The sequence below is a fragment of the Parambassis ranga genome, chromosome 8 (genome assembly GCF_900634625.1).
Source record: "Parambassis ranga chromosome 8, fParRan2.1, whole genome shotgun sequence".
Taxonomy (NCBI): Eukaryota; Metazoa; Chordata; class Actinopteri; family Ambassidae; genus Parambassis; species Parambassis ranga.
This window is the reverse complement of record NC_041029.1, coordinates 13,744,371-13,771,446: the sequence shown is the minus strand read 5'-3', so window position 1 is coordinate 13,771,446 and position 27,076 is coordinate 13,744,371. Positions and strand designations below refer to the sequence as shown.

At 44.8% G+C, this 27,076-nt stretch overlaps 1 protein-coding gene across 1 annotated transcript in view; it reads left to right on the top strand.

Moving 5' to 3' along the window:
• LOC114439964 (uncharacterized) overlaps positions 1-27,076 on the top strand; it is a 176,079-nt gene that overhangs the window by 9,215 nt on the left and 139,788 nt on the right. Inside the window, exons 2-4 of the mRNA XM_028412181.1 lie at positions 2,212-2,272; positions 2,356-2,667; positions 26,489-26,495. Of these exons, the coding sequence (XP_028267982.1) occupies positions 2,212-2,272; positions 2,356-2,667; positions 26,489-26,495 (380 nt within the window). The remainder of the gene's footprint in view (positions 1-2,211; positions 2,273-2,355; positions 2,668-26,488; positions 26,496-27,076) is intronic.

The following is a 27,076-nucleotide window of genomic DNA, read 5'->3' as shown; positions in this document are numbered from 1 at the left end:
TCATTATTTCTTCTTCTGTCTCATTTTATCACTTCACTGTGCTGGTAAGGACAACCACTGGTTTCTGATTTCCTGACAGAATGACTGCAGTTAACCAGCTGTTTCCATGTCTGCAGGTACTGATGGTCAAACACTGACTGAGTCTGAACCAGTGCTGAAAAGACCAGGAGACTCACACACACTCACCTGTACATATGCAGGGTTAGGAACTCCTTACATAGCTTGGATCAGACAGGCTGCTGGAAAAGGACTGGAGTGGGTTTCATTGATTAGCAGCGGTAGCAGCAAGTACTACTCTCAGTCAATCCAAGGCCGGTTCACCATCTCCAGAGACAACAGCAAACAGCAGGTGTATCTGCAGATGAGCAGACTGCAGCCTGAAGACTCTGCTGTGTATTACTGTGCCAGATACTCACAGTGACACAAACCATCAGCACAGCTGAACAAAAACCCCTCAGTACCTGAACACTTGTAACATGAAGCCACCAGAGGACGTGCTCTCACTCCACTGATCAACTTCTCCCCTTTTCAGTGTGCTGTGATGTCCTCTGTGATGTGTGTAATGTAATATTCTGATCCACTGAACAAACACCAACATAAAGTGTATAAAACATTGTAAAGCTGCAGTGACAGATGTTTGGAGGCACTAACAGCCTCTGAGAAACACATTAGTTTCACCTTTGAGGTTCATTTAGAGCAAAGTTGCTGATGTTTTTCCAGCAGCAGCTGGTGATGTGAACTTTGGATCCTCAGCTGGACAGTGTAAACCCAGTGTTCATCCTCCTTCAGCTCTTCAGTGAACATGTGTCTCTTTAGCTGCTGATGCTCCTCTGTGTTCATCAGTGTGCGTCCCCTCTCACCTTTGTCCACAGTGTCATCAGACAAAGGGTTAAATTAAAGAGACTGACGTGCTCCTCTTGGAGGAGGAGGAGTCAATGCAAAGCTGTTCTCTCTTTATATGTGCTGCAGAGCTCAGTGTAACATGCACAGTGCAGACTGCACAAAGACTTTCACCATGATCACACCTCTGATTTTATACATTATGTTTTGTGCTGCAGCTGGTGAGGACAAAATAAATTCTGCTGGACAAAGATGCCGTTTAGAAGACACAGTGTTAACCAGCTGTTTCCATGTCTGCAGGTACTGAGGGTCAAACACTGAGTCTGAGTCTGAACCAGCGCTGAAAAGACCAGGAGACTCACACACACTCACCTGTACAGGGTCTGGATTTAACTTTGGCAGCTACTGGATGGCCTGGATCAGACAGGCTCCTGGAAAAGGACTGGAGTTTGTTGCTACTATTGAGTATGATAGCGTCAGGAAATACTTCTCTCAGTCAGTCCAAGGCCGGTTCAGTGTCTCCAGAGACAACAACAAACAGCAGGTGTATCTGCAGATGAGCAGACTGCAGCCTGAAGACTCTGCTGTGTATTACTGTGCCAGAGACTCACAGTGACACAAACCATCAGCAGAGCTGAACAAAAACCCCTCAGTGCCTGAACACTTGTAACATGAAGCCACCAGAGGAGGCGCTCTCACTCCACTGATCAACTCACAGCAGCAAAACAACCTAAGTCAATATAAGTTTTTATTTAAACACAAATATTTGATGAATTTTATTAATTTTTCATAAAGTGTTAATGTCTTTGACAGCACAATTAGAAGAAGTACAGTTTGTCTGAAGCGTTGCCAGGAGAAAGACTACTCTGTCTAAAAACACATGACAGGTTTACAAAGCTGCATCTGAACAAAGGTTGTGGAACAATGTCTTATGGACAGAAGAGACCAGAATGGAGCTGTTTGGTCTTAAAGCTCACCACCATCTGGTTATAAAAACAAACAGTTCAGCAGAAACACCTCATACACACTGACGAGCACCATGGTAGAGGGCTGATGATGTCAGCTTGTTCTGCAGACACAGGATCTGGACAGCTTTCAGTCATTGAGAGGACCATGAACTCCTCTGAATACCAGAGTGTTGTAGAGACAAATGTGAGGCCATCTGATAGTTAAAGAGGAAATGTAACACTGACTGTAGAGATCAAAATAAAGGAATATTAAATATGTTGATAGATAGTTAATAATAAATACCAGTTTCCATTGTGTCAGGCTGCATGATTGATGGTGTGTACAGTGTGTGTAATTTATTCAACAATATGCAAATAAAGATCATTCAAAAGGACATGAAGTGTGTGTGTGTGTGTGTCAGAGGAGCTGACTTCATCCAACATGTTGTGTGCAGTTGTGATGCTGCTGCTGGCAGCTGGATCCTGTGAGCAGCTTTCAGTGGATTCATACACACATTAGAAATATTCAGCTGAATGATGGAGATAATGTTGATTTGTGTTTCCACAGGTGTGCACAGTGTCCAACTCATCCAGCCAGACTCACAGGTTGTGCAGCCTGGACAGACTCTGACCATCACCTGTCAGGTGTCTGGTTATTCTCTGACTGATAACAGCTATGCAACAGGCTGGATCAGACAGCGTGAGGGGAAACCGATGGACTGGATTTTTCATATGTGGGGTGGAGGAGGCTTAACTCAAAATGAAGCTTTAAAGAACAAGTTCAGCTACAGCAGAGACACTTCCGCTGGAAGAGTGACTATAACAGGACAGAACGTGCAGCCTGAAGACTCTGCTCTGTATTACTGTGTGCGTCGTCCTCACAGTGAAACAAACTATCAGCAGAGCTGAACAAAAACCCCTCAGTGCCTGAACACTTGTTAAATGAAGCCACCAGAGGAGGCGCTCTCACTCCACTGATCAACTCGCAGCAGTACAATAAATGTGGTAGTTTGTAATTCACAGAGGTTGTTTGTGTGTTTTGTGTCACTTTAAGGACACACTAACAGTGTGTGTGAGTCCTCGACTCTTTTAAAGCTTCATGCTGGCATCAAACACACAATCAGTCCTTCAACTGTCTCACACGAACAGCTGACTGTGTCTCAGAGTCCAGCCCTGCTCTAACTGTATGTCTAAAATGCAAATCCACACCCTCCCACTCTGTTTCTAGGTCCTCCATATAAACCTGCATAGCTGCAGTCTCAGACCACGTCCCACCATGACAGTCGCACACAGCGTCCTCCTCCTGGCTCTCATTTCAGGTGAGTGAAGTCCATCAGAGGAACAGAGACGCAGCTTCACATGTCTAAACTCTGTGTCTCTTCCAGCTGCTCGGGGTCAGTCCCTCACCTCCTCAGAGCCGGTGATCAGCAGAGCAGGAGCATCCGTCACTCTGTCCTGCAAAGTACAGGGACTCCCTCTGTCTTGGCTGCACTGGATTCGTCAGAAAGCAGGAAGAGGACTGGAGTGGATCGGACGCATCGATTCTGGAACTGGCACCGTATTTGCACAAAGCCTGCAGGGCCAGTTTTCCATCAGTAAAGACACTTCCCAGAATGCCGTGCATTTAGTGGTGAGGAGTCTGAAAGAAGAAGACTCTGCTGTGTATTACTGTGCATGAGAGCCACAGTGACACAAGAGGCGACAACGCTGTACAAAAACAGAGACCTCTGTGAGAGGAGCACTGAGGCATGTCAGGCCTTAAAAACACATGGAAGCCTCTGAAGACTCTGGCTGTTTGTCCACATGTTCAGTCAGTGTGGACTCAGTGTTCACTGCTACACAAAGTATTTTATTCCCACTTGAACATAAAGAACACATCAAGGTGTTGAAACTGAGACATTTAACATTTCATGGAACCTATTAGCTCCTTCTAAATCTGATGGCAGCAACACATCTAAAAAAAGTTGGAACAGTGGCAACAAAAGGCTGCAAAAGTAACAACAGATGAATTTGAGCGTTTGGTAACTAATCATGTTAATTAGCAGCAGGTGAGAAACATGACTGAGTATAAAAGGAGCATTTCAGAGAGGCCAGAGAGCTGGAATCCAACCCAGAACCTGAGGCCACAGTGCTAACCACTGCAGCACTGTGCCGCCTCTGAAAGAACATTTGAATGTTTTTCTGATTTTATGAACACATTTTCTCACATTGTTACATTTTCACTGAGCTGAACAGAGCAGCTCTGTCTGGTTGTTTTATTGTTGCTTTCATGGCTACATGTGCTGAAGTTGGTGTCTGTGCTGCAGATCTGGACAAAGGACACTGACCACTGTAAATGTACACAGACAGTCATTCATGTGTGTTGTTCAAAACTAAATGAAGAAATGAGTCAAATACATATTCAAACAGAGCAAATACTAACATCAATAAATCAATAATTAATGACTGAATGAGACAAACAGGAAGAAAGACGTTGCTGAGTGATGACAGCTGTGTGAAATGTGGTGTGTTTGTGTTTTAGGAGGAGTCAATGCAAAACTCTGATCAGCTCCATCTTTACAAAGGTGTCACAGAGTGACGGACAGAGACTTCATCACTGACTGCAGAGACAAACGGCTTTCACAATGATCAGACCTCATTATTTCTTCCTCTGTCTCATTTTATCACTTCACTGTGCTGGTAAGGACAACCACTGATTTGACTTCCTGACAGAATGACTGCAGTTAACCAGCTGTTTCCATGTCTGCAGGTACTGAGGGTCAAACACTGACTGAGTCTGAACCAGCGCTGAAAAGACCAGGAGACTCACACGCACTCACCTGTACATATGGAGGGTTCAGTAGCACTCCTTACATAGCTTGGATCAGACAGGCTGCTGGAAAAGGACTGGAGTGGGTTGCATGGATCAGAGATGACAGTGCTTATATCTTCTACTCTCAGTCAGTCCAAGGCCGGTTCAGCATCTCCAGAGACAACAGCAAACAGCAGGTGTATCTGCAGATGAGCAGACTGCAGCCTGAGGACTCTGCTGTGTATTACTGTGCCAGATACTCACAGTGACTGAAGGTGGTTGAACAGCTGTACAAAAACCTGCAGCTCTTGTGTTTGTTGTGTTGATGGATCCTGAGCAGGAATTATTGTTTGATTTGACTTTGGCCTGCTGTCTTTCATCAAACTGAGCTGAAAATAAAAACATCACCATCCAACCAAGACGTTTGAACACACAGTTTACATGAAGGTCTCACAGTGAGAATCACACAACACAACAACATTTGTCATGTGACTGCTGCTGTGTGTTTGCTGCTTTGATGAAATATGTTGGTGGATTCAGTGAATGAAGAGAAAGTGTTTTCATGTGTCAGATTTCTGAGCTTTGCTTCATTAGAATAAAAGAAAGTGACACAAGTTTCATTTTCTCTCAGTACATGAAGGATGTGACACATTTTGATTCATTTATTTCAGATGGACAAAATATGTTTCATGTTTTCATGTCAGAGGACAGAAAACATTCAAAAAGTTCAACCTGAGGAATCATTAGTCAGACATTGAATATGTTCTCCTGCTGTTCTTATACAAATGTGCTGTTCTCTGTTGAGCCTGTAGAGGGCGGTCTATGCAAACTGCTCCTCTTATAAACTCAGAAGCTCTCACATAGGACACTGAGACAGAGTCCAACAGTCTCAAGTCCAGTGTTCCTCTCAGCATGGAGCAGACTGTAGTCTGGAGTTTGTTGTTTGCAGTCAGTCTTCACTGTGAGAAAATCCATCCTGCTTTGTGTCCTCTGATTTCTGCTGCTGGATGCTGATCATCATCTGTTCTGTTTGCAGGAGTTTGCAGTGAGATCAGACTGCAGCAGACCCCCTCTGAGCTGAAAAGACCTGGAGACACAGTGAAGATGTCCTGTGTCATATCAGGATTTGACATGACGAGCTACTATATTCACTGGATACAGCAGAAACCAGGGAAAGCTCCGGAGTGGATTGGGAGGATGGACACAGGTTCAAACTCTGCGAGCTACAGCAGCTCCTATCAGAGTCGTTTCTCCATGAACGCTCACTCACAACAACTCAAAATGAGCAGTTCTGACACCAAGGTGATAACTGTGATCGGCAGCTAATAGGCTACTCTGCGTTGACCTCTTTTAAACCTGAAGAGCAAATACTGAACCTCACAGGAAGGGGCCTACATACTACCTGCATTTTTCACGGATTCTACGAGAAACACGAAATTGGACTGACTTACCCGAGCCATTCTCTGTCAACGGGCCCGCTTTCCGGGCCCTCGCCGGTAAGTCTCCATCTAATAACAACTAAACAAGTCCTCCAATCAAAATCTGCTCTCTCACTGCTGCGGGCTCCTTCTGGAGCCCTGCCGTGTAAGTTGTCCGACCTCCTCTCTGTCATCACGGGTTACGGAAAAGAAATCCTGTGCATCCCCTGGCATTTTACTGTCACTTTGCTGGCCCGTTTTCTCTCTGCTGTCTCCCTCCCCAGCGTTACTGATGGCCCCACATAGTACATTTGCCGACCTGAAATCGGAACTTCAGTCCCTGGAACGGCTTATCGAGGACCTTCTTCAGCGGCAGGCGTTACTGGGGTCCCAGCTGGCAAATCTAGAACCTCCGGAAAACCGACAGCCCCGGCCAGTGGCTCCGGAAGGATCAGTCGCTGATGCCCCCGGCTTAAACTCAGCTCCCTCCTGGTCGTCCGTTGTGAAGGGGACAAAGAAAAAGAAACTCTCTCTACCGCTCTTCGACACATCCAGCGCTAGCAATGAGGATACCCCCCTCTCAAACTTCTCTCCCCTAGCGAGGATTCCCCCAGAGCTAGAACCACCACTTTCCCCTCACACAAGCAGTGCAGCACGGGTCCGAAAGCGCTCGTCTCCAAACCGGGACAGTCTAATTTCAGACTCACTTTCCTCTCTATCTTTCTCACCAGCACTATCCTAAACGCAAACGGCCCCGGTTATCACCGCCACAGACCAAGAGGCAACCCCGCTCTTCACCTAGTCCGGTGTCTTCAACGCGCTCCCCACAGCAAACCGCTGCGGCCAGAGCTGCTTCGTCCTCTTCGCACCCTCCTGCTCTCGCTGATACACCTGAGCCGGCTAATCACCCAGCGCACCTGCACTCTCCCACCTCGCTAATGACCACGTTTAATTCCAACGCAAAGCTTGCAGTGTACAAAGACAGTCTGGACTCAAACTCCCCTGAGATATTGGTAGTTGGAGACTCAATAATCCGTCATCTAAGCATTCCTGGTGGCATTATACCTACTGCCTCTCGGGAGGCAAAACTTCGGATTTTATTGAACTCATCCCAGCTCTCCTTGACATGCATCCATCTGTGCATACGGTGATCTCGCACTCAGGGTGTAATGACGTCATGGCCAGGCAATCCACGAAACTACAATATGAATTAGAATCTCTCGTCTCCACAGTTGAAAGTCTCGGGAGGAGGTGTGTCCTCTCGGGTCCCATCCCTGTTATATCCCATAACCCTGAGCGTTTCAGTCGTCTCTTCAGCTTGCATAACTGGACAAAAAATTTCTGCACTGCCACTGGTATTGGGTTCATTAGTAATTTTGATTCTTTCTGGACTAGACCAGACCTTTTCAAACAGGATGGCATACATCTCAACATAAGTGGTTCCAAAATACTTAATCATAATTTTATTGTTTTTATTGCTTTTAGCCTCGACTGATGTTCAGCACAGCATGACCCGCTGCAGTTTTATGACTCGAGTAGTCTCAGCACCCTATATGATCATGCGGGTCCTGCTGCTGCTGATGCTGTTTCATTCATCCCATCTATAATATCTGAGAGGCAGTCGGCACCGTTGGCCCCTTTTAAAAACTCATGCGAAAAAAACCTCATTAATATAAAAATCACCCCTTCCACCTCCCATGCTGTAAACTCAGCAAATTTCTGTTTACTGAACATAAGATCTATCAGTAATAAATCATTCATCTGCCAGGATTTTATCATGACAAATAAAATTGACTTCCTTGCCATCACAGAATCTTGGCTTGCCCCTGGAGAGCATGCTCCCCTCATTGAGTCAACCCCACCTAACTATTCTTTCTTTCACCAGCCAAGGCTAACAGGTCGGGGTGGAGGGGTTGCTCTTATCCACAGAAATGTTTTTACCTGCTCACCAGTTTCATTTGGCCACTTTGCCAAATTTGAATATCTCTCCTTTGTTGTAAGAAACAACCTGCCTTTTTTATGTGTCCTAATCTACAGACCTCCTAAACTAATCTCTGGTTTTATTCAGGATTTTGCACATTTTTTATCAATCATTATGGTCAAATATGACAGGGTAATCATTTTAGGAGATTTTAACATTCACGTTTGTTGTCCTACTTCTTCTCCACTTGCCTCCGACTTCATTAAACTGCTACAATCTTTTCATCTGAACCAGCATGTAAAATCCCCCAGCCACAGCAAAGGTCACATTTTAGATCTGGTGATCTCAAACTGTGTTGACGTAACACAAGTATCCCTAACACCATTTCCTGTCACGGATCACAGCGCAGTGCAGTTCCAAATTTCACTCCTTCCTGACCATAAACCTATCAAAAAAATCCACTCTCGCCCTCTGAGCTCACTCTCTGCCCCGATTTTCTGCCAAGCTTTTATTGAAAATTGGGAATCTGAAAAGGAAAACGGCAGCACAGTTGAGGAGCTGGTTAGTAATTTTAATAGCACCTGCTCCTACATTTTAGACTCCATAGCTCCGGCTAGATGTAAAGTTTTAAAGCCCACAGTCCTGCCTTGGTTAAATGAAGACACAAGGAACATAAGAAGAGATTGCAGGAGAGCTGAGAGGAAATGGAAAAAAGACAGACAAAGCACATCACTGGTCGCCCTAAAACAATTAATGATTAAATATCAACACACTGTAAAAGAAGCTAGAAATACCTATTTCTCTAAAATCATTACAACTAACAGAAACAACCCCAGAATCCTCTTTAAAACAATAAATTCTGTTCTGAGTCCCCCTGCGATTGAGCCTGCTGAACCCTCTCCTGAGAAATGCGGTGAATTTCTTAACTATTTTCGTCCGTGACATCCGCAAACAATTCCGTTCTGTCTTTGTTGAACCAAAAGAAAATTGTTCCACCCCTTTCGCTCTAAAACAGTTTCATGAAATTTCACTCCCCTCACTGGAACGCATTGTTACGCAGTTAAGGCCTACCACGTGCCTCTCAGATTGCATCCCTTCTTGGTTTTTAAAAGATGTACTTCACACGGTTGGTCCCAGTATCCTAGCCATTGTAAATGGTTCTCTCTCCTCTGGCATTGTCCCATCTTCTCTCAAACATGCCATCGTTTGCCCTCTCTTAAAGAAGCCTGTACTCGATCCCGCTGTTCTAAGTAATTACAGACCGATATCTAAGCTACCATTTCTATCAAAAATTCTAGAAAAAGTTGTGGCTTCCCAGTTAACTTCTTTCATGAATAATAATTACATTTTTGAGAAGTTCCAGTCAGGTTTCCGGAGCATGCATAGCACGGAGACGGCACTTGTAAAAGTCTCAAATGACCTTCTGTTGGCGGCTGACTCTGGTCTACACTCAATTTTAATCCTCCTAGACCTCAGCGCCGCATTTGACACTGTGGATCACAATGTTTTAATCAGCCGTTTGAAGTACACTGTTGGAGTCAGTGAAGTTGCACTAGAATGGTTCACCTCATACCTGTCAAACAGGTCCTTTTCTGTGATACTGGGTAACACATCCTCAGTGTCCGCCCCCCTGTCATGTGGTGTGCCCCAGGGATCCATACTGGGTCCTCTTCTCTTCACTATCTACATGCTACCCCTCAGTGATATCCTGCACAGACACAATATTAACTTCCACTGTTATGCTGACGACATCCAACTCTATATACCACTCACACCCGGTAGCTCTGATGGCTCACATATCCTGTCCTGTTTAACAGAAATTAAGAACTGGATGTCCAGCAATTTCCTACAGTTAAACGATGCTAAATCAGAAATTATTATCATTACACCTTCCACCCCCAACCCCAGCTATGTTGCCCACCTTTCCACCTGTCTTGGCACCTGGTCTAAAAATATATGCACTGAGGCCCGCAACCTGGGTATCATCTTTGACTCCAGACTTTCTTATGACACTCAAGTTACCAAGGTTGTTCAATCCTGTTTCGCACAGCTAAGGCAATTAAGAAAAATTAGACCATTCCTCTCCCCACCTCTGTTTGAAACAGTTATACATGCACTAATCTCCTCCAGGCTAGACTACTGCAACGCCCTCTACTCTGGTATCAGTAAACATAACATTCACAGACTACAATTAATACAGAATGCCGCTGCAAGGCTTCTCACTCATACAAGGAGAAGTGACCATATAACACCAGTTCTAGCTGCCCTTCACTGGCTCCCTGTGAGTTTTAGAATTGATTTTAAGATTTTACTGATGGTTTTTAAAGCAATAAATGGCCTCGCCCCCTCCTATATGCAGGACCTTTTAACCCCTCACGAGCCTGAACTCCGCCTGAGATCCTCTGGAAAACTCCTCCTATCAGTCCCCACAACCCAGCTAATTACAAAAGGTGACCGCGCATTTGCTGCATATACGCCCAAAATCTGGAACTCCCTGCCAGAGGATATCAGGCAGGCTAACTCAGTGACTTCTTTTAAATCTCTTCTTAAAACTCACTTTTATTGTTTAGCGTTTTCATAAACTGGTTCATTTATCCATTCATTTATTGTTTTACTTTATTGCTTTTTAATTGTTTTTATGCTTTATTCTTATTTTTATCATTATTTTGTATTTTATTCTATTTTTAATATTTTAAATTGTTTTACGTCTTATTGACTCACCTTGTGTTTATGAATGTTACTGGATGGTATTTTAACCAAGTTCTGCTGTTCCTGCTTGGATTTTATTGTACAGCACTTTTAAGCTGAGTGTTTAAAAAAAAAAAAAATTAATAAATAAAGTTATTATTATTATTATGACTGAAGATGTTTCCAGCAGCACTCAGTACCTCCAGATCAGCAGGCTGACAGCAGAAGATTCTGCTGTTTACTTCTGTGCTTGATACACAGTGACTGAAGGGAGCAGAGCAGCTGTACAAAAACCTCCACACACACACGTCACCTCAGAGACACTTCTATCCACATCTTCACACACTTCATGATGTTCCATCACTCAGACCTCATTATAAACATCACAGAGGACACATGCAGTTATTTTAAAAGAGGAAGAGGCAGAAAGTGTTTTATTGACTGTGAGTTTATCTGAACATCATTAACAATACAAATAAACACTGGTAACACAGTTAGGGTTGTCCAATAACCGGAAGGTCGGCGGTTCGACCCCAGCTCCTCCCTAGTCATTGTTGTGTGTCCTTGGGCAAGGCACTTTACCCGCATTGCCTCCAGTGCACTCACTGGTGTATGAATGCGTATGAATGAATCGGCGGTGGTCGGAGAGGCCGTAGGCGCACCTTGGCAGCCACGTCTCCGTCAGTCTCCCCCTGGGGAGCTGTGGCTACCACTGGTAGCTTACCACTGCCACTGTGTGAATGTGGTGTGAAAGAATAATGCATCTCAATGCAAGCGCTTTGAGTGCCTGCCCAACAGAGCAGAAAAGCACAATATAAGACCAATGCATTATTATTATTATTATTATTACACAATCACACTGTGATGAGACAACAACACAACTGTTGTGAAGTATGTGTGTGTTGATGTGTGACTGAACAGCTGATGGACTCGTGGACATCTGTTCAGCACTTTGACCAAATATATCTACAGTCTGTGTGAGGAGGAGTCAATGCAAAACTCAGACATCTTCCAGCTCTACTTATCTGCCTGCAGAGAGGATGACAGAGGACAGTGGACACACAGTTTAACATGATGGACTGTAGGACAGGACTGCTGCTTCTAACTATCTGCTGGGCAGGTCAAACATACTCACTGATGTTCAGCTCTGTCTTTAAAAAGTGATCAGCTCACAGAAAGGGTCTGTTTTCTTCTTTGTCTTGACAGGTGTTGATGGTCAGACTCTGACACAATCTGAAGCAGTGCTGAAAAGTCCTGGAGACTCACACACACTCACCTGTACAGCAGCTGGATTCACACTCAGCAGCTATCATATGGGCTGGTTCAGACAGGCTGCTGGAAAAGGACTGGAGTGGATCGCATATATAAGCACAGCTAGTTCTCCAATCTTTTACTCCCAGTAAGTGCAGGGCAGGTTCACCATCTCCAGAGACGACTCCAGGCTGGAGGACAAACTCACAGCAGTACAATAAATGTGGTAGTTTGTAATTCACAGAGGTTGTTTGTGATGTTTCATACTTGGTGCTTGAAGCTTGTTGTCAGTTTAGTTTTAATGAATGTCTTCTAGCAGCCATCACTGTGTAAAGATCTTAGTCACCTCCACACATTTAGAAAGAGCTGCTGTGACTGCAGGAATGTTCCAATAAGTGCTGCAGTATGATGAGTAACAGACACAAAGCAGAGGTGCTCTGACTCCACTTAGAGCCACAGTGATGCTTTGATTCATTCTATGCAAACTGGGCCACATTTGTGCAGCTATAAAAACACCAGAGTGTCAGTGAAGCTCACAGTGTGTCAGACTCAACATGTTCTCTGCTGCTCTGCTGCTGCTGTTAGCAGCTGGATCCTGTGAGTCTCTTTGGATTCATCACAGTCAGCAGCTCTTTGTGCACTTCATCATTTCTGACCAAATAGTTTCTTCTTTTTTTACAGGTGTGAAGTGTGAACAGCTGACACAGCCAGCCTGTCTTAAAGCAGCAGCTGACGTTGTGGTTCATCACTTCCTGTTTTTAAAGCTTCCATCAACATGTGCTTTAACAGAAATTAAAGAAACAGAAACACATTCAGAGGTAAAAACATGAGGTCATGAAGGTTGGAGCTTTATTTTCCTAGATATATTTTTGTTTTCATCTTTTCTGTCCACAGTAAGTCCACCACATACTTAGAATAGAATAGAATATACTTTATTAATCCCTTTGGGAGGGTCCCTTGGGGAAAGTACTTAATTTATACAACAACAGTCGTGATCTTTGTCCTGTTTCATTTGGTGGGTGATTCATTGTGATGGCACCTACAGTTTTTATAAGATCACCTCCACGTGCAGAGAGCACCACTCCCTCCTCTCATTCACTCCCATATTTTCTGGGTGAATATTCCAGCAACATCCTGAAGATGAAGTCATTTCTGTCCTGCTGTCAAAGACATATACCTCAACACACACATATGACATTATATCAAAAAATCAATAATGAATGAGACAAACAGGAAGAAAGACGTTGCTGAGTGATGACAGCTGTGTGAAATGTGGTGTGTTTGTGTTTTAGGAGGAGTCAATGCAAAACTCTGATCAGCTCCATCTTTACAAAGGTGTCACAGAGTGACGGACAGAGACTTCATCACTGACTGCAGAGACAAACGGCTTTCACAATGATCAGACCTCATTATTTCTTCCTCTGTCTTATTTTATCACTTCACTGTGCTGGTAAGGACAACCACTGATTTCTGACTTTCTGACAGAATGACTGCAGTTAACCAGCTGTTTCCATGTCTGCAGGTACTGAGGGTCAAACACTGACTGAGTCTGAACCAGTGCTGAAAAGACCAGGAGACTCACACACACTCACCTGTACAGGGTCTGGATTCACATTCAGCAGCTATCGGATGGTCTGGGTCAGACAGGCTGCTGGAAAAGGACTGGAGTGGATTGCATTTATACACACAGGCAGTACTCATATCTATTACTCCCAGTCAGCGCAGGGCAGGTTCACCATCTCCAGAGACGACTCCAGCAGTAAAGTCTTTCTGCAGATGAACCGTTTGCAGCCTGAAGACTCTGCTGTGTATTACTGTGCCAGAGCCTCACAGTGTTTAAAGTGATCAGAGAGGCTGTACAAAAACTCCACAGAAAACCTTTTTATGAACACCTGAAGGTGGCAGCAGAAGAATTTGGAAAACACTGACACACACACAGACACACACATTTACAGTCTTAAAGCAGCAGCTGACGTTGTGGTTCATCACTTCCTGTTTTTTAAAGTTTCCATCAACATGTGCTTTAACAGAAATGACATACTGTTTCTTTGATTGATTTTAAAGATCAATATTGAATATATTGAGATTGTATATATGATATAAAGGCCACCAAATGCTGCATTCATGAATTTAAAGTCATGAAATGAAGATGAAAATGTGCAGAAATTTGCATGAGCTGAGGAGTGTTTCTCTTTGAGGAGGAGGAGTCGATGCAAAGCTCTGACCTCTTCCATCTTTTCATGTGTTGCTGCAGAGTTTAAAAATCATTGACACACACACACACACAGTGTAGAGTGAGCAGAGACAAACAGCTTCAAGTTGTATGTGTGTGTCAGAGGAGCTGACTTCATCCAACATGTTGTGTGCAGCTGTGATGCTGCTGCTGGCAGCTGGATCCTGTGAGCAGCTTTCAGTGGATTCATACACACATTAGAAATATTCAGCTGAATGATGGAGATAATGTTGATTTGTGTTTCCACAGGTGTGCACAGTGTCCAACTCATCCAGCCAGACTCACAGGTTGTGCAGCCTGGACAGACTCTGACCATCACCTGTCAGGTGTCTGGTTATTCTGTGACTGATAACAGCTATGCAACAGGCTGGATCAGACAGCGTGAGGGGAAACCGATAGACTGGATTTTTCATATGTGGGGTGGAGGAAGCTTTTACCAAAATGAAGCTTTAAAGAACAAGTTCAGCTACAGCAGAGACACTTCTGCTGGAAGAGTGACAATAACAGGACAGAATGTGCAGCCTGAAGACTCTGCTGTGTATTACTGTGTGCGCAGCAGCACAGTGATACATACCATCAGCAGAGCTGTACAAAAACCCAGCAGCTGCAGAGCACACACAAACACATGCTGTGAAGGTGAACATGAATAAAGACTGTATTAGTAGGAGATTGTTTTGTTTCTGCAGCTCTAACCTGCAGACTGTTTGTGTTCCAACTCTTACATTCAGACACAAAGAAGCTCTTTTGTTTTGTTCAAATATCAAAGTGTGGAACTTCTCCCACTGTGGGACACAATGATTTCAAATAGAGGAAGAATAAGACAGCCAGATGTTTACAGTCAAAAAAAATTAGAGATTTTCATCATAACAAACAGTCTTCATGCCAACAAGATAAAGCAGGTTGATATTTTCAATATAGTCTGTTTGTATCTAAACAGCTGTAGAAGACTGAGCTGTGCACATGAACTCACCAAATACACTCAACAAAAATATAAACGCAACACTTTTGTTTTTGCTCCCATGTTTCATGAGATGGACTTGAAGATCTAAACTTCATTCCAGATACACAATATTACCATTCCTCTCAAACATTGTTCACAAATCTGCCTAAATGTGTGATAGTGAGCACTTCTGCTTTGCTGAGATAATCCATCCCACCTCACAGGTGTGCCACATCAAGATGCTGATCTGACATCATGATTAGTGCACAGGTGTACCTCAAACTGCCCACAATAAAAGGCCACCCTGAAATGTGCAGTTTTGTCTCACAGCAAAATGCCACAGATGCCACAAGCATTGAGGGAGCGTGCAATTGGCATGCTGACAGCAGGAATGTCAACCAGATCTGTTGCTCGTGCATTGAATGTTCATTTCTCCACCATAAGCCGTCTCCAAAGGCGTTTCAGAGAATATGGCAGTACATCCAACCGGCCTCACAACCGCAGACCACGAGTAACCACACCAGCCCAGGACCTCCACATCCAGCAGGTTCACCTCCGAGATCGTCTGAGACCAGCCACTCAGACAGCTGCTGAAACAATTGGTTTGCATAATAGATAAACAGTTCTTCAAGACCCTCGTAGGTATTCCCATATTGGGACATGTTGCCCCTTTATCTCCACCTACTAATTATCATAATTGGTCTAACATATTTATGACTATGAAATACTTTGCCCCTTCTATGTTGGATGAATTATGTTACATCCGTACCTCCTAGTGCTTCGGCCTTCACCGCATCAGAGAGTTCCTCCCTAACTCTCTATAAGAGTTATAGATGTGTTTTTCTCTAAGTGTAAGCTTATATAATCAAATACATACATGGTCTGTATCATGTCATTGCGTAAATAACCTTGTATACTTCACAATTCCCCCTTTTGGACTCTACTAGAGTCCAACACCCAAAGAAAACCGTGACAAAGGTTATATGTATCAAACATATAAGTAAAAGATCATGAGCAATCAAACAGTAAACATGTGTTCAAAGCTAATAAAAAGTTAGTGAAAAGTTAGTGATCATTCACCATGTCTCGTTAGTCTGTCCTAAACTTGCACCTGTAACCGTAAGGTTTACACAAGAAAAATCTCCAGGGGCCACATTTGTGGAAAACACAGGATGTTTCTCAGATAGCTTGGTGATGGGGAATATAACATCCCATGCCATGCATTCTTTAGGGGGAACCGAGCAAGTCGTAACTGGTATAAAACAATCAGTGGTCAGATAAGCTGACACCACCTATAACAAAGGTCTGGGTCCCAAGCAGACCACACAATCAACTTGGAATGCATTAGCTGACTGTTCAGCTAATAAAAGCCAATTATTCCTGTAGCCAGTGACACCTGTAGCAACCTGAAACCATTGATCAGTAGGCAATCCTTCTGTTCCTGATACAATAACAACCCCTCCTGAATTAGCATTATTCTTATCTGTCACTAAGCTTCCCTGCACTGCTGAACTCTGGGATTGTGGAGGTGGTTGTATTAGGCAGACTATGTGTTTGCCAAAATCCCACCTTCCAACAGGGGTCATGACCTACAAACACAGCACAGACAAGGAACCATGTGCCATTCTGTGTTTCGGGAAGTATTAGTGGAGTTAGTGCATGGATCGAATAGTACAGTGTGTTGACCTATCTGTAGCAACACATAGACCGTCAGGAGGAATAGAACCACAACCATGATTATAACCAATAGGATAATATAAAAATAATATAAGTAACAAGTAGAACAGTATAAAGATTAATATAAAAATGAATACGTAGTTTTACACCTCTGTCCAGGGAACTCGCAGTGTAACCAATAGATCAAAAAAATTATGAACAACCCTAATATGGTTATCCCAACAAGAAAACAAATACATGTTATACATCATAGTATGTGGGGGTATTTTAATCGGTCGGTCTTTCACCGTTCCCGCCCCCAGATACTCCTAACAGCTCAAATGTAATGAAAATTATCCTACAGTAAGAATGTTCAAAATTGTGTTTTATCAGTTCATGTATGTGTTCCTGTCCGTCTGCCTCATCGTCCAGCGCCCCGCCTGATTCTCTGGTCCTCTCGTCCTCAGGATGTGTCTTCTTTCTTCGGATCCCTGGGGTTAGACTACCCGGGATCCTGGATTCCTGTCAGGGGATTATTCTGCCCCTTTTGTGACAGGATCCGTATCTGAATCAGCCGATTCAGACTTCTGCGCCCTCAGATCAGCTTGGACTTCCTGTAGAGATCGTTGAGGCTCCTCTGCAGCTGTGCACTGGCTCCAGTGGAACCAGGTGTCCCCCTTTCCTCTCAGCCGAACTGCGTGTGAGGTGCGTTCCGTCACCTGATAGGGACCTGTCCACCTTGGCTCCGACCACTTCCTTTTGATGACCCTCAGAAGTACCCACTCGGCTAAATACTAACACCAAAGCTTTAAATTCATTATGGTTTATGTTAATATCATAATACATACTCTTTCAGTCTCAGCCGGCCAGCTGGTCCAGGAAACTATCAACCTGTAAGAAGCTCATAAGGTGTAGATTATATGGCGTTATTACCAGAACATCAATACAATAGATAATACTTGAACCCATATAAATTTGGTCTGTGCACAGATTTTAGCCAATTTTTGTTTTAGGTTTGATTCATCCTTTCCACCTTTCCTTGAGACTGTGAATGATAAACAGTACCAAAAGCATGCTTCAGTCCCAACATAGCCTCCACCTGCTGGAGGTATTTATTTTTGAAATGTGTTCCATTGTCAGATCTGATTTTTTCAGGAAAACCATGTCTAGGGATGTAGGTGTTAATCAGAAATTTAATGACAGTTTGTCCCCCCATGTGCTTCTTCCATGGCAGTTTGTCTCAATCCAGGTGGCAGTATGGGTCGTCCATCCTCCATACTCCTCCTGTGTCAGTTGCCCCCCTCGCTTTCCACAAAGTCTTTTCCTGTGGAGAGGCTTTGTTTTGTAGTTGTGTTAAGTCATTCCAGTCAACAGGGGGAGGTAAGTCCGTTTCTGAACACATCAAAATCATCTGTTCAACATAGCCTGCTGCCTGCTTTGCTGCCTGATCTGCTGCATTATTTCCTCTGGTGATCCTATCAGCGCCTGTTCCATGACCTTTGCATTTTATTACAGCTACCTTGCTAGGCAACAACAGGACTTCTACAAGTTCTCTCATTTCTACCTCATGTTTTATGGGTTTGTTATCTGCAGTGAGAAATCCTACTCTCAGCCACTGGCCCAACTCCACATGTACTGCTCCTGCTGCATATGCTGAATCAGTGAAAACATTGATGTGTTGTCCTTCCCCTATTTTGAGTGCTTCGATCACTGCTCTCACCTCTGCTCTCTGTACTGACTGCTGTCCCTCCAGTCTTTCTGCTTTTAGCGTTCTCATCTCTTCCCGTGTGTCTTCAACAACTGCGTATGCCGCTCTGAGTCCTTCTGTGTCATGTCTGAAACAGCACCCGTCTGTGAACAGATTTCTAGCCTCTGTTAGTGGTGTGGCCTGTAAATCCATTCTGACTTTTTCATCTCTGGTTACCCTCTCTGCACATGTGTGTGGCTCTCCAGCTTCTATCTGCTCTGCCATGTTTATACCATCATGTGTGAAGGTAATGTTTGGTGCTTCCAAAATCTTGCTCATTCTCCTTTGTCTCAGTGGGGTGAGTGTGAATGTCTCTGAGTTTACATATGCGACTACACTATGTGTTGTGAGTACTGTTGTGACCTAATCTGGTCACCCCGGATTCCCAGACTCTGTCCCCGATGCACAGAACATTGAATGAAAACCAGTACTGATCAGTTTCAGTTTCGCCTTTATAAAGGGAGAATGCACAGCTCAATACAGACCCCTCGATCTGCTCCTGCAGCTGACCATTTGCATTCTGTCCGTCCCATGCATTAGGCTCGTTTTATTAATCTTACAACAAGGTGTGGTTACATTTACATAGAAAGGCATAAAAGGTGATGTTTTTCAGTGAAACATGCATATTCAATAATCACAAGGTGGAAGGCGTATACGAAACTAAAAGACATTGAAGTTCTCCCACTCATATTACTGATGTGAGGGTGTGTGTGTATTTCACAGATCCTCCTGTTACGGCCTTGAGTATATCTTGTCTTTCTGGCAAGCTTGTGTTTACATCTCTGGGTCAACTTAGGGGTTTGCAGTTCGAATTTCTAAACTAACCATTAAACATCAGAATGCTTTATGACCTCAGTCAGAGGTCACGATCTATGAGCAACCATACACTTTTACCATATGTGCAGACAAACATATATTTTGACCAAGTTTGACCATATATTTCCACAATTCCCCCTTTTGGACTCTACTAAGAGTCCAACACAAAATAAGCAAAAGAAACAACAAACGGTCACATCAGCAAATAGAAAACACTGTGTGTAATCAAACAAAACTATGGGTAAACGTGACATCTATATGTAACAACACTGTGAGTAAAATCCAAACACCCGGTGTGTGCGTATGTGTGTCAAAACCATAAAAGAAGGTGCAAAAAAGAAAACTCTGTGAGAATGTAGTGTATTAAAAAACATATCATGTGAGTACATAAAACAAAACATGTTATACATCATAGTATGTGGGGGTATTTTAATCGGTCGGTCTTTCACCGTTCCCGCCCCCAGATACTCCTAACAGCTCAAATATAATGACAATTGTCAGTTAGAATGTACAAAATTGTGTTTTATCAGTTCATGTGTGTATTCCTGTCCGTCTGCCTCGTCCATCCAGCGCCCCGCCTGGTTCTCTGGTCCTCTCGTCCTCAGGATGTGTCTTCTTTCTTCGGATCCCTGGGGTTAGACTACCCGGGATCCTTGATCTCTGTCAGGGGATTATTCTGCCCCTTTTGTGACAGGATCTGTATCTGAATCAGCCGATTCAGACTTCTGTGCCCTCAGATTAGTCTGGACGTCCTGTAGAGAGCGTTGAGGCTCCTCTGCGCCTGCGCACTGGCTCCAGTGATACCAGGTGTCCCCCTTTCCTCTCAGCCGAACCGCGTGTGAGGTGCGTTCCGTCACCTGATAGGGACCTGTCCACCTCGGCTCCGACCACTTCCTTTTATCACCTTCAGGAGGACCCACTCGGCTGTGTGTGGCTCCTTCTGGACTCACCATCTCTCCTTTCTCCTGTAATACAAATTCTAACACCAAAGCTTCAAATTCATTATATTATGGTTTATATTAATACCATACTGCATGCTTCTTCAGTCTCAGCCGGCCAGCTGGTCCAGGAAACTGTCGACCTGTAAGAAGCTCATAGGGTGTAGATTATATGGCGTTATTACCAGAACATCAATACAATAGATAATACTTGAACCCATATAAATTTGGTCTGTGCACAGATTTTAGCCAATTTTTGTTTTAGGTTTGATTCATCCTTTCCACCTTTCCTTGAGATTGTGGATGATAAACAGTACCAAAAGCATGCTTCTTTTTTTTTTTTTTTTTTTTTCGGTTAACCATGTCTAGGAATGTAAGTGTTAATCAGAAATTTAATGACAGTTTGTCACGACACCCCACATGGCCTACCCCATGCGCTTCCTCCATGGCAGTCTGTCTCAGTCCAGGTGGCAGTATGGGGCGTCCGTCAGGCCCTCTCCATACTCCTCCTGTGTCAGTCGCCCCTCTAGCTTTCCACAGTGTTTTTTCCTGTGGAGAGGCTTTGTTTTGCAATTCCATCAAATCAGTCCAATCAACAGGGGGAGGCAAGTCTGTCTCTGAACACATAAAAATCATTCGCTCAACATAGCCTGCTGCCTGTTTTGCTGCCTGATCTGCTGCATTGTTTCCTCTTGTGACCCTGTCAGTTCCTGCTCCATGACCTTTGCACTTAATCACAGCCACTTTGCTAGGCAACAACAGAGCTTCAGCAAGCTCTCTCATTTCAGCCTCATGCCGTATAGGTTTGTTAGTTGCAGTGAGAAAACCTGCTCTCAGCCATTGTCCTAATTCCACATGCACTGCTCCTGCCGCATATGCTGAGTCAGTAAAAACATTGATGTCCTGTCCTCGACCTATCTTTAGTGCCTCAATCACTGCCCTCACCTCGGCTCTCTGCGCTGACTGCTGTCCCTCTAATCTTTCTGCTTTCAGTGTTCTCATTTCTTCCCCTGTGTCTTCAACAACCGCGTATGCTGCTCTGAGTCCTTCCGTGTCATGTCTAAAACAGCACCCATCTGTGAACAGATTTCTGGCCTCTGTTAGTGGTGTGGCCTGTAAATCCATTCTGACTTTTTCTTCTCTGGTTACCCTCTCTACACATGTGTGTGGCTCTCCAGCTCCTATCTGCTCTGCCATGTTTATACCATCATGTGTGAAGGTGATGTTTGGTGCTTCTAAAATCTTGCTCAACCTCCTCTGTCTCAATGAGGTGAGTGTGAATGTCTCTGAGTTCACGTATGCCACTACACTATGTGTTGTCAGTACATACAGCTGGTGTCCCATGACCATGTGTGCGGTTTTTTGAATTAGCTTAGCTATTCCTGCTGCGTGTTGTGTGCATTGAGGGTGTCTTTTCTCCATGTTGTCCAGGGGGGCACCGATGTACATCAGTATTAGTCTTTCTCCCCCTTTTCTCTGGAACAGGATGCCATTGATGCAGGCATCCGTTCCAGAGACATCCAAATAGAAAGGTAAAGTGTAGTCAGGTGAGGCTAGTTCTGCTGCAGTGGCCAAAGATTGTTTAAGAGCAATGAATGCTTGTTCCGCGGCCTGCGTCCAATTTAGGCGAGCTGACACATTACGCATGCCATGTTCTTTGACAAGGTCTCTGAGAGGTTGTGTGAGGCCCGTGTAGTTAGCAACAAAGTTTCTACTGTAGCCAGTCAGACCGAGAAATGAGAGCATGTCCTTCACTTTATCAGGACGCGGATGATGCAAAATGGTAGATTTGTGCGAAGGCGATATGCTGACCCCCTTTTGTGAAACAATGCGTCCTAAGAAAGCAACTTGTTTCCTGACTAATTGGAGTTTAGATTTGCTGAGCTTAAAACCAGCTGTGGCCAGATGTTGCAAAACAGCCTGCGTGGCATCCAGGCAGATTGCTGCCGTTGGAGCTGCGATAAGAAGGTCATCAACGTACTGAATGAGTGTAGTGTTTTCTGGGAGGGTGCAGTGACTGAGTATCTGTTTCAAAACCTGATTAAAAATACCGGGGGAGAGCGCAAAACCTTGAGGTAGCCTGGTGTAGCGATACTGTGTTCCCTGATATGTGAATGAGAAAATGTCTCTGCATTCAGGTGCCAGAGGGAGACAAAAGAAAGCATTAGCTAAATCTATGCAGGTGAACCAGCTCTGTGAAGGATCCAGTTGGGCCAATGCCACGTATGGATTCGGAACTGGTACCGTGGGGGTTGACAGTACAGCGTTAATGTCCCTCAGATCATGTGCCATGCGATATTTACCTGTCCCTTTCTTTTCTACAGGTAAGATGGGAGTATTCCAGTCTGAGTGAGAGAGTTCCAGCACACCATTTTCAAAGAGTCCATGAATAGTATCTGCAATGCCAGCTCCGGCTGCTGGCTTGTGTGGATACTGTGGTATCCACAAAGGGCCTGGTGTGTTAATCTGAAACGTCACAGGTTCACAGTCCACCAGACCCACATCAGTGGAGCCGTCTGCCCATAAATGTGGTGGCAAGCTGTCAATCACAGCCTGTGCCAGAGGATGATCAGTTTTCTCTCTACCATGATGTCTAGCAAGCAGTTCATGTGCCAGAGTGACAGTGTTCATAGTTGAAACAGTTATTTTGTATGCTTTAGCAGATGGAGAATACATGATTTGAGGTAAAGGTGTGGGTTGCCAGTCTGATTGCCCCATGGCACGTTTAACCATGCCACCTAGTTCTTTGGCCTGGTGGTTTGGATGTACAGCTAATGAGACGTGGGGATGCCCTTCGTCACTCATCATGTACCAAGACATTTGTTCTGGAGTGAGGTCCACACCGGCTGCCACGCCCTCAGGTGCCACAAAAATGTCTCGGACTGTAATAGACCAGTCCTGTCCCTCTAGGGAGTGCGCAAACTTCTCATGGTACCAATCAGTTTGCTGCCTGTCATAAAATAGAGTCACATGAGGGGGGTCAGGGGGAGAAACATATGGTTCGACCTGCGCTATCCAGGGCTTCCACCGCAGGTAGGCAGAAAGGATTCCTGGGTTCTGGGGAGTTTCAGGATGTAACATGCCCCAGTAGATGTCAGCACATGGGTCAGTCACAGGTCTCATCAGATATTGTCCGCCTGTGTCTGCAACATTACAGTGGAACATGGTGCCGTCCGGCAGTGTCACTGTCAGCCCGTCTGGGCCGCACAAAATAGATGCTCCAAACTTAATCAGCAAGTCTCTCCCCAGTATATTCAGAGGCAGAAGAGGTGAGTGTACAAAACAGTGTGAAACAGTCTGATGTCCCAACTGAGCAGTCATGGGAGTGGTTATAGGCAGAGTCTGTTTATCCCCAGAGAAGCCCATCACAGTGATAGAGTTGTTGGACAATTCCATAGAAGATGATTGAAACAGTGTAGAACAGGTGGCGCCAGTATCCACCAGAAAAGGCAGTGTCTCATCCTCTACTTGCATAGATAACATCGGGTCTGCCGTGCCGATGTAATCTGAGCTGCTCTGTGGGGTGTGTCATTGTTGTGAGAAGTCACAATCCCACTGTTCCCAGCCGGAAACAGGAAACTGTCCAGTGAATGGAGGTCCTGGGGGGCGGGAGGAAGCCCTCCGTGGACCAGACGCTGCACGTCCTCGGGCATACTGTCCCTGTCTGTGTGGACAGTCTTTGGCCCAGTGTCCCAACTCCTCACAATAATAGCAGCGGTCACGACTTGGGTCTCCCCTCGGCTGTCCCCTAAGTGTTCCACCCCTTCCGCGCCTGTCTCTCCATCTGCCCCTCCCTGATCCGTACCCCCTGTAGGACCCCGTAGGCTGCTGATAATCAGGAGAATAAGGTGATGGAGGCACCCAAGGTGTGACCGGAGGTGCGTCAGAGCTTTCAGTGACAACCATGACTTTATTATTTTTATCTTTCTTTTTTGTCATTGGCCTTCTGTCTGGCCTCAGTCAATTGCAGTTTCAATAATTGTGCTTGCAAATCCTGGACATCCTTACTGTCAGCTTGTGCTGCGTCTTGGGCGCGTGCCAAGTGATGTACTAGATGTCTCTCCCACACACTGGAATCACACCCTGCCATGTCTGGGTTATTATCCATGGCAGTTTTTACAGTCTCAGGAACCCCGTTTAAGACGGCGGTCCTGTACCACACCCTCTGAATGCCTGGGTTACCAGGGTGGCACCCGGTGTGTTTGATCCATGTGTCTTTGCTTTGATTAAGATATTCTCTTGGACTCTGTTTGGGGTCCCATTTCAAAGTGGGAACGGCGGCTCCAGCAGGCAGAGGATATTTATGTCTTAGTGCTCTGCCTATTTCAGTGCTGACCTGAGTGAAAGGTGTGTCATCTCTCTGTCTAGTAGTGGCGGCGTCCTCCTCTATGTCCCTCACTTCTGAAGCTGTAAGACACCTAGAAATAACGGCCCGAAAATCACCTAGAGCGAGTCTGTGACCTGCTGTCAGACTGTCAAGTTGACTCAGCCACATTGCTCCACCTTCGGCCACTGGAGGTAATTTATCCACTAGTGCCTGTACATCACCTAGTGGGAATGGACGATATTTGATCTGGTGTTCAGTTTGAATCAGTGGTAACTGATGGTTGAGTGTCTGTGTATTATCATATCCTTGAGATCTAGTTGTCATGTGGTGTGTTTTGCGTCTGTGTGCTAAGTGTTCAGCTTCATGTGTTTTCAACCACTCCTCAGTAGCCTTGGCCTGTCTCTGTAATAGATCAAACATCTCTCCCTGCTCCGCGGACCAAACACCCTCGACCTGCATCTGAATTCCAGCTGTCCTCCCTTCCTGTGATCCATCTTTCCACACGCCTCCCACGTGAAGTGTAGCGTCTCCAAATTGGGGGTTAGCGTGTGCATATGTGTGTGGTGTTAAGTCCTGAGCTATAGCAGCCCGCAACTCCTTTAATTCCTCCTGCAACTGTTGCACCTTGTCTATTTCTCCCTGCTTTGTGTTCACAATGTCTGGTGTCTGTGTTCTGTGTGACAGCGGGGCTTCAGCTGCAACACATAGTGCTCCGTCGCAGCTCAGTTCTCTGTCCTTTCGCAGCTGGAAAGGTGAAAGGGCAGGGGCCTCTGGAGGCCCTTCACGGGTGCTAACTCCCGAGGGTAAAGCAGACACACTACTCACTTGGGACGTGTGAGAGCTGTCATCAGACCACGCCTCAGGGGAATCAGGCATGTCTGTTATGGCCAGTGTGCCTTGAGTTATTTGTAAAACTGGATATAATCCAGCAGATGAATGAGAGGATGGTGGTGCAGTAGGAGGGGGGGGTGGTGTATACGGTGGGGGATCCTTATGTTTTTCTGCTTTGGCATCCTGTGTTTTGGGCTTCTCAGTCATGAGGTGAGTTACACCCTGACCTATCAAAGCCCATCGCGCCCACTGAGCTCTCTTCTCCTCTGCTTTTTCCTGCTCCCTCTTAAATCTCCCTTTCTTAGACCAGCCACACTGCTCTGCACTCTTCCTGGCCTTCTCCCTCTCTGCCTTCGCTTCACCCTCCTTTCTCCAAAACTCCTTCTGTAAACAACCTCTATCTTTCATGCCACGGCCTATTTCTCCCAGCAAATTAATGACTGCCTCCCTCATCTGAGTCATCTCTTCAGATGCGGTTTTAGAGTCAAAAGCCTGATGCAGCGCTTTCTCTAAAATAATCAGTTGAGCTTCTACTGTTTTTAGTGGGCTGTTCGGACCCCACCCATCATCAACAGTGTCTCTGTTAAATTCTCCGTCCATGTCGTCAGTCATCAAAGTCTCAGTCATGTGATTACGTGAAAATTAAAACTAAAGCTTAATAATAATGTGTTATTTGCAAAACTGTGCTCAGAAGAGTTAACAAAACTATGATGTTAGAAAAGTTCAGAAACTATGTTCACATCAGAAATATATACAAAAGTATGTGCACAACAAAACACTAATCCAGTTCGTGAGTGAACCTACTTCAACAGGCCACTGCTTTACGTTTACACCGATTAAGGTTTCCAGCAGTGCTGCTGCTTCAGTTCACCTCGTCTCTGGCATTCATACACATTCCACACTCATGCTTTACCCATTTATACTGCGAGCTCGGTGTGTGTGTGTCAGTACTGTATCTTCACTTCTCTTTGTTTCTCTTTAGGGGTGCTTCATGAACTCACAGGACTTATTCTCTGGTCTTGCCGTTCAGTGTAAGAACAGCTCACAGTTATTTATTAATTACTCTACTCTCTGATCTTGTCGTCTTTATCTCAGACGACTCACAGTTATGAGTCTCAAGAGTGCCTTTCTTTTCTAGATTCTGGCCGACTGAGAAATATGGCACGCTGTGTCCCTGGTACTCAGTCCAATGGATTCGAGACTAGCCTCTGTCCGTGACACCAGAATCTTATATATCTGTAATTTGGAAGCCTGTTGACTTACTTCAACTCCCGCCTAACTAGTGCGGTCATTGTTTCAGTTTCCAGTCTGTCCAACATGCATACCATGTGTTTTCTGCCTGGTCTTGTTCTCTCTCTCTTTTTTGTAGTGATTTAGGGTTCCTCAAGCCCCGGGCCTCAAACCCAGCTTTTCCGGCCCCTCGTCAGAGTACCGGTGGAGTCGCCACACTCAGGATTTGCTACCCCTTTTTCTCTTATTCCTCTGCAGGCATTATCCCTCTGCAGGCATTATTCCTCTGCAGGCATTATTCCTCTGCAGGCATTATTCCTCTGCAGGCATCATTTACTTATCTCTTAAACAGCTGTAATCATTACTCATTTACCGTAGTCATATACATTCACTTACGGTTATTTCACTGTAGTCATATTCATTCACTTACAGTTAAATTCATTCAGTCAATGTTCTTTTTGCTTTTACAGACAGATTACTACTAAGACTCGGGACACGTTAC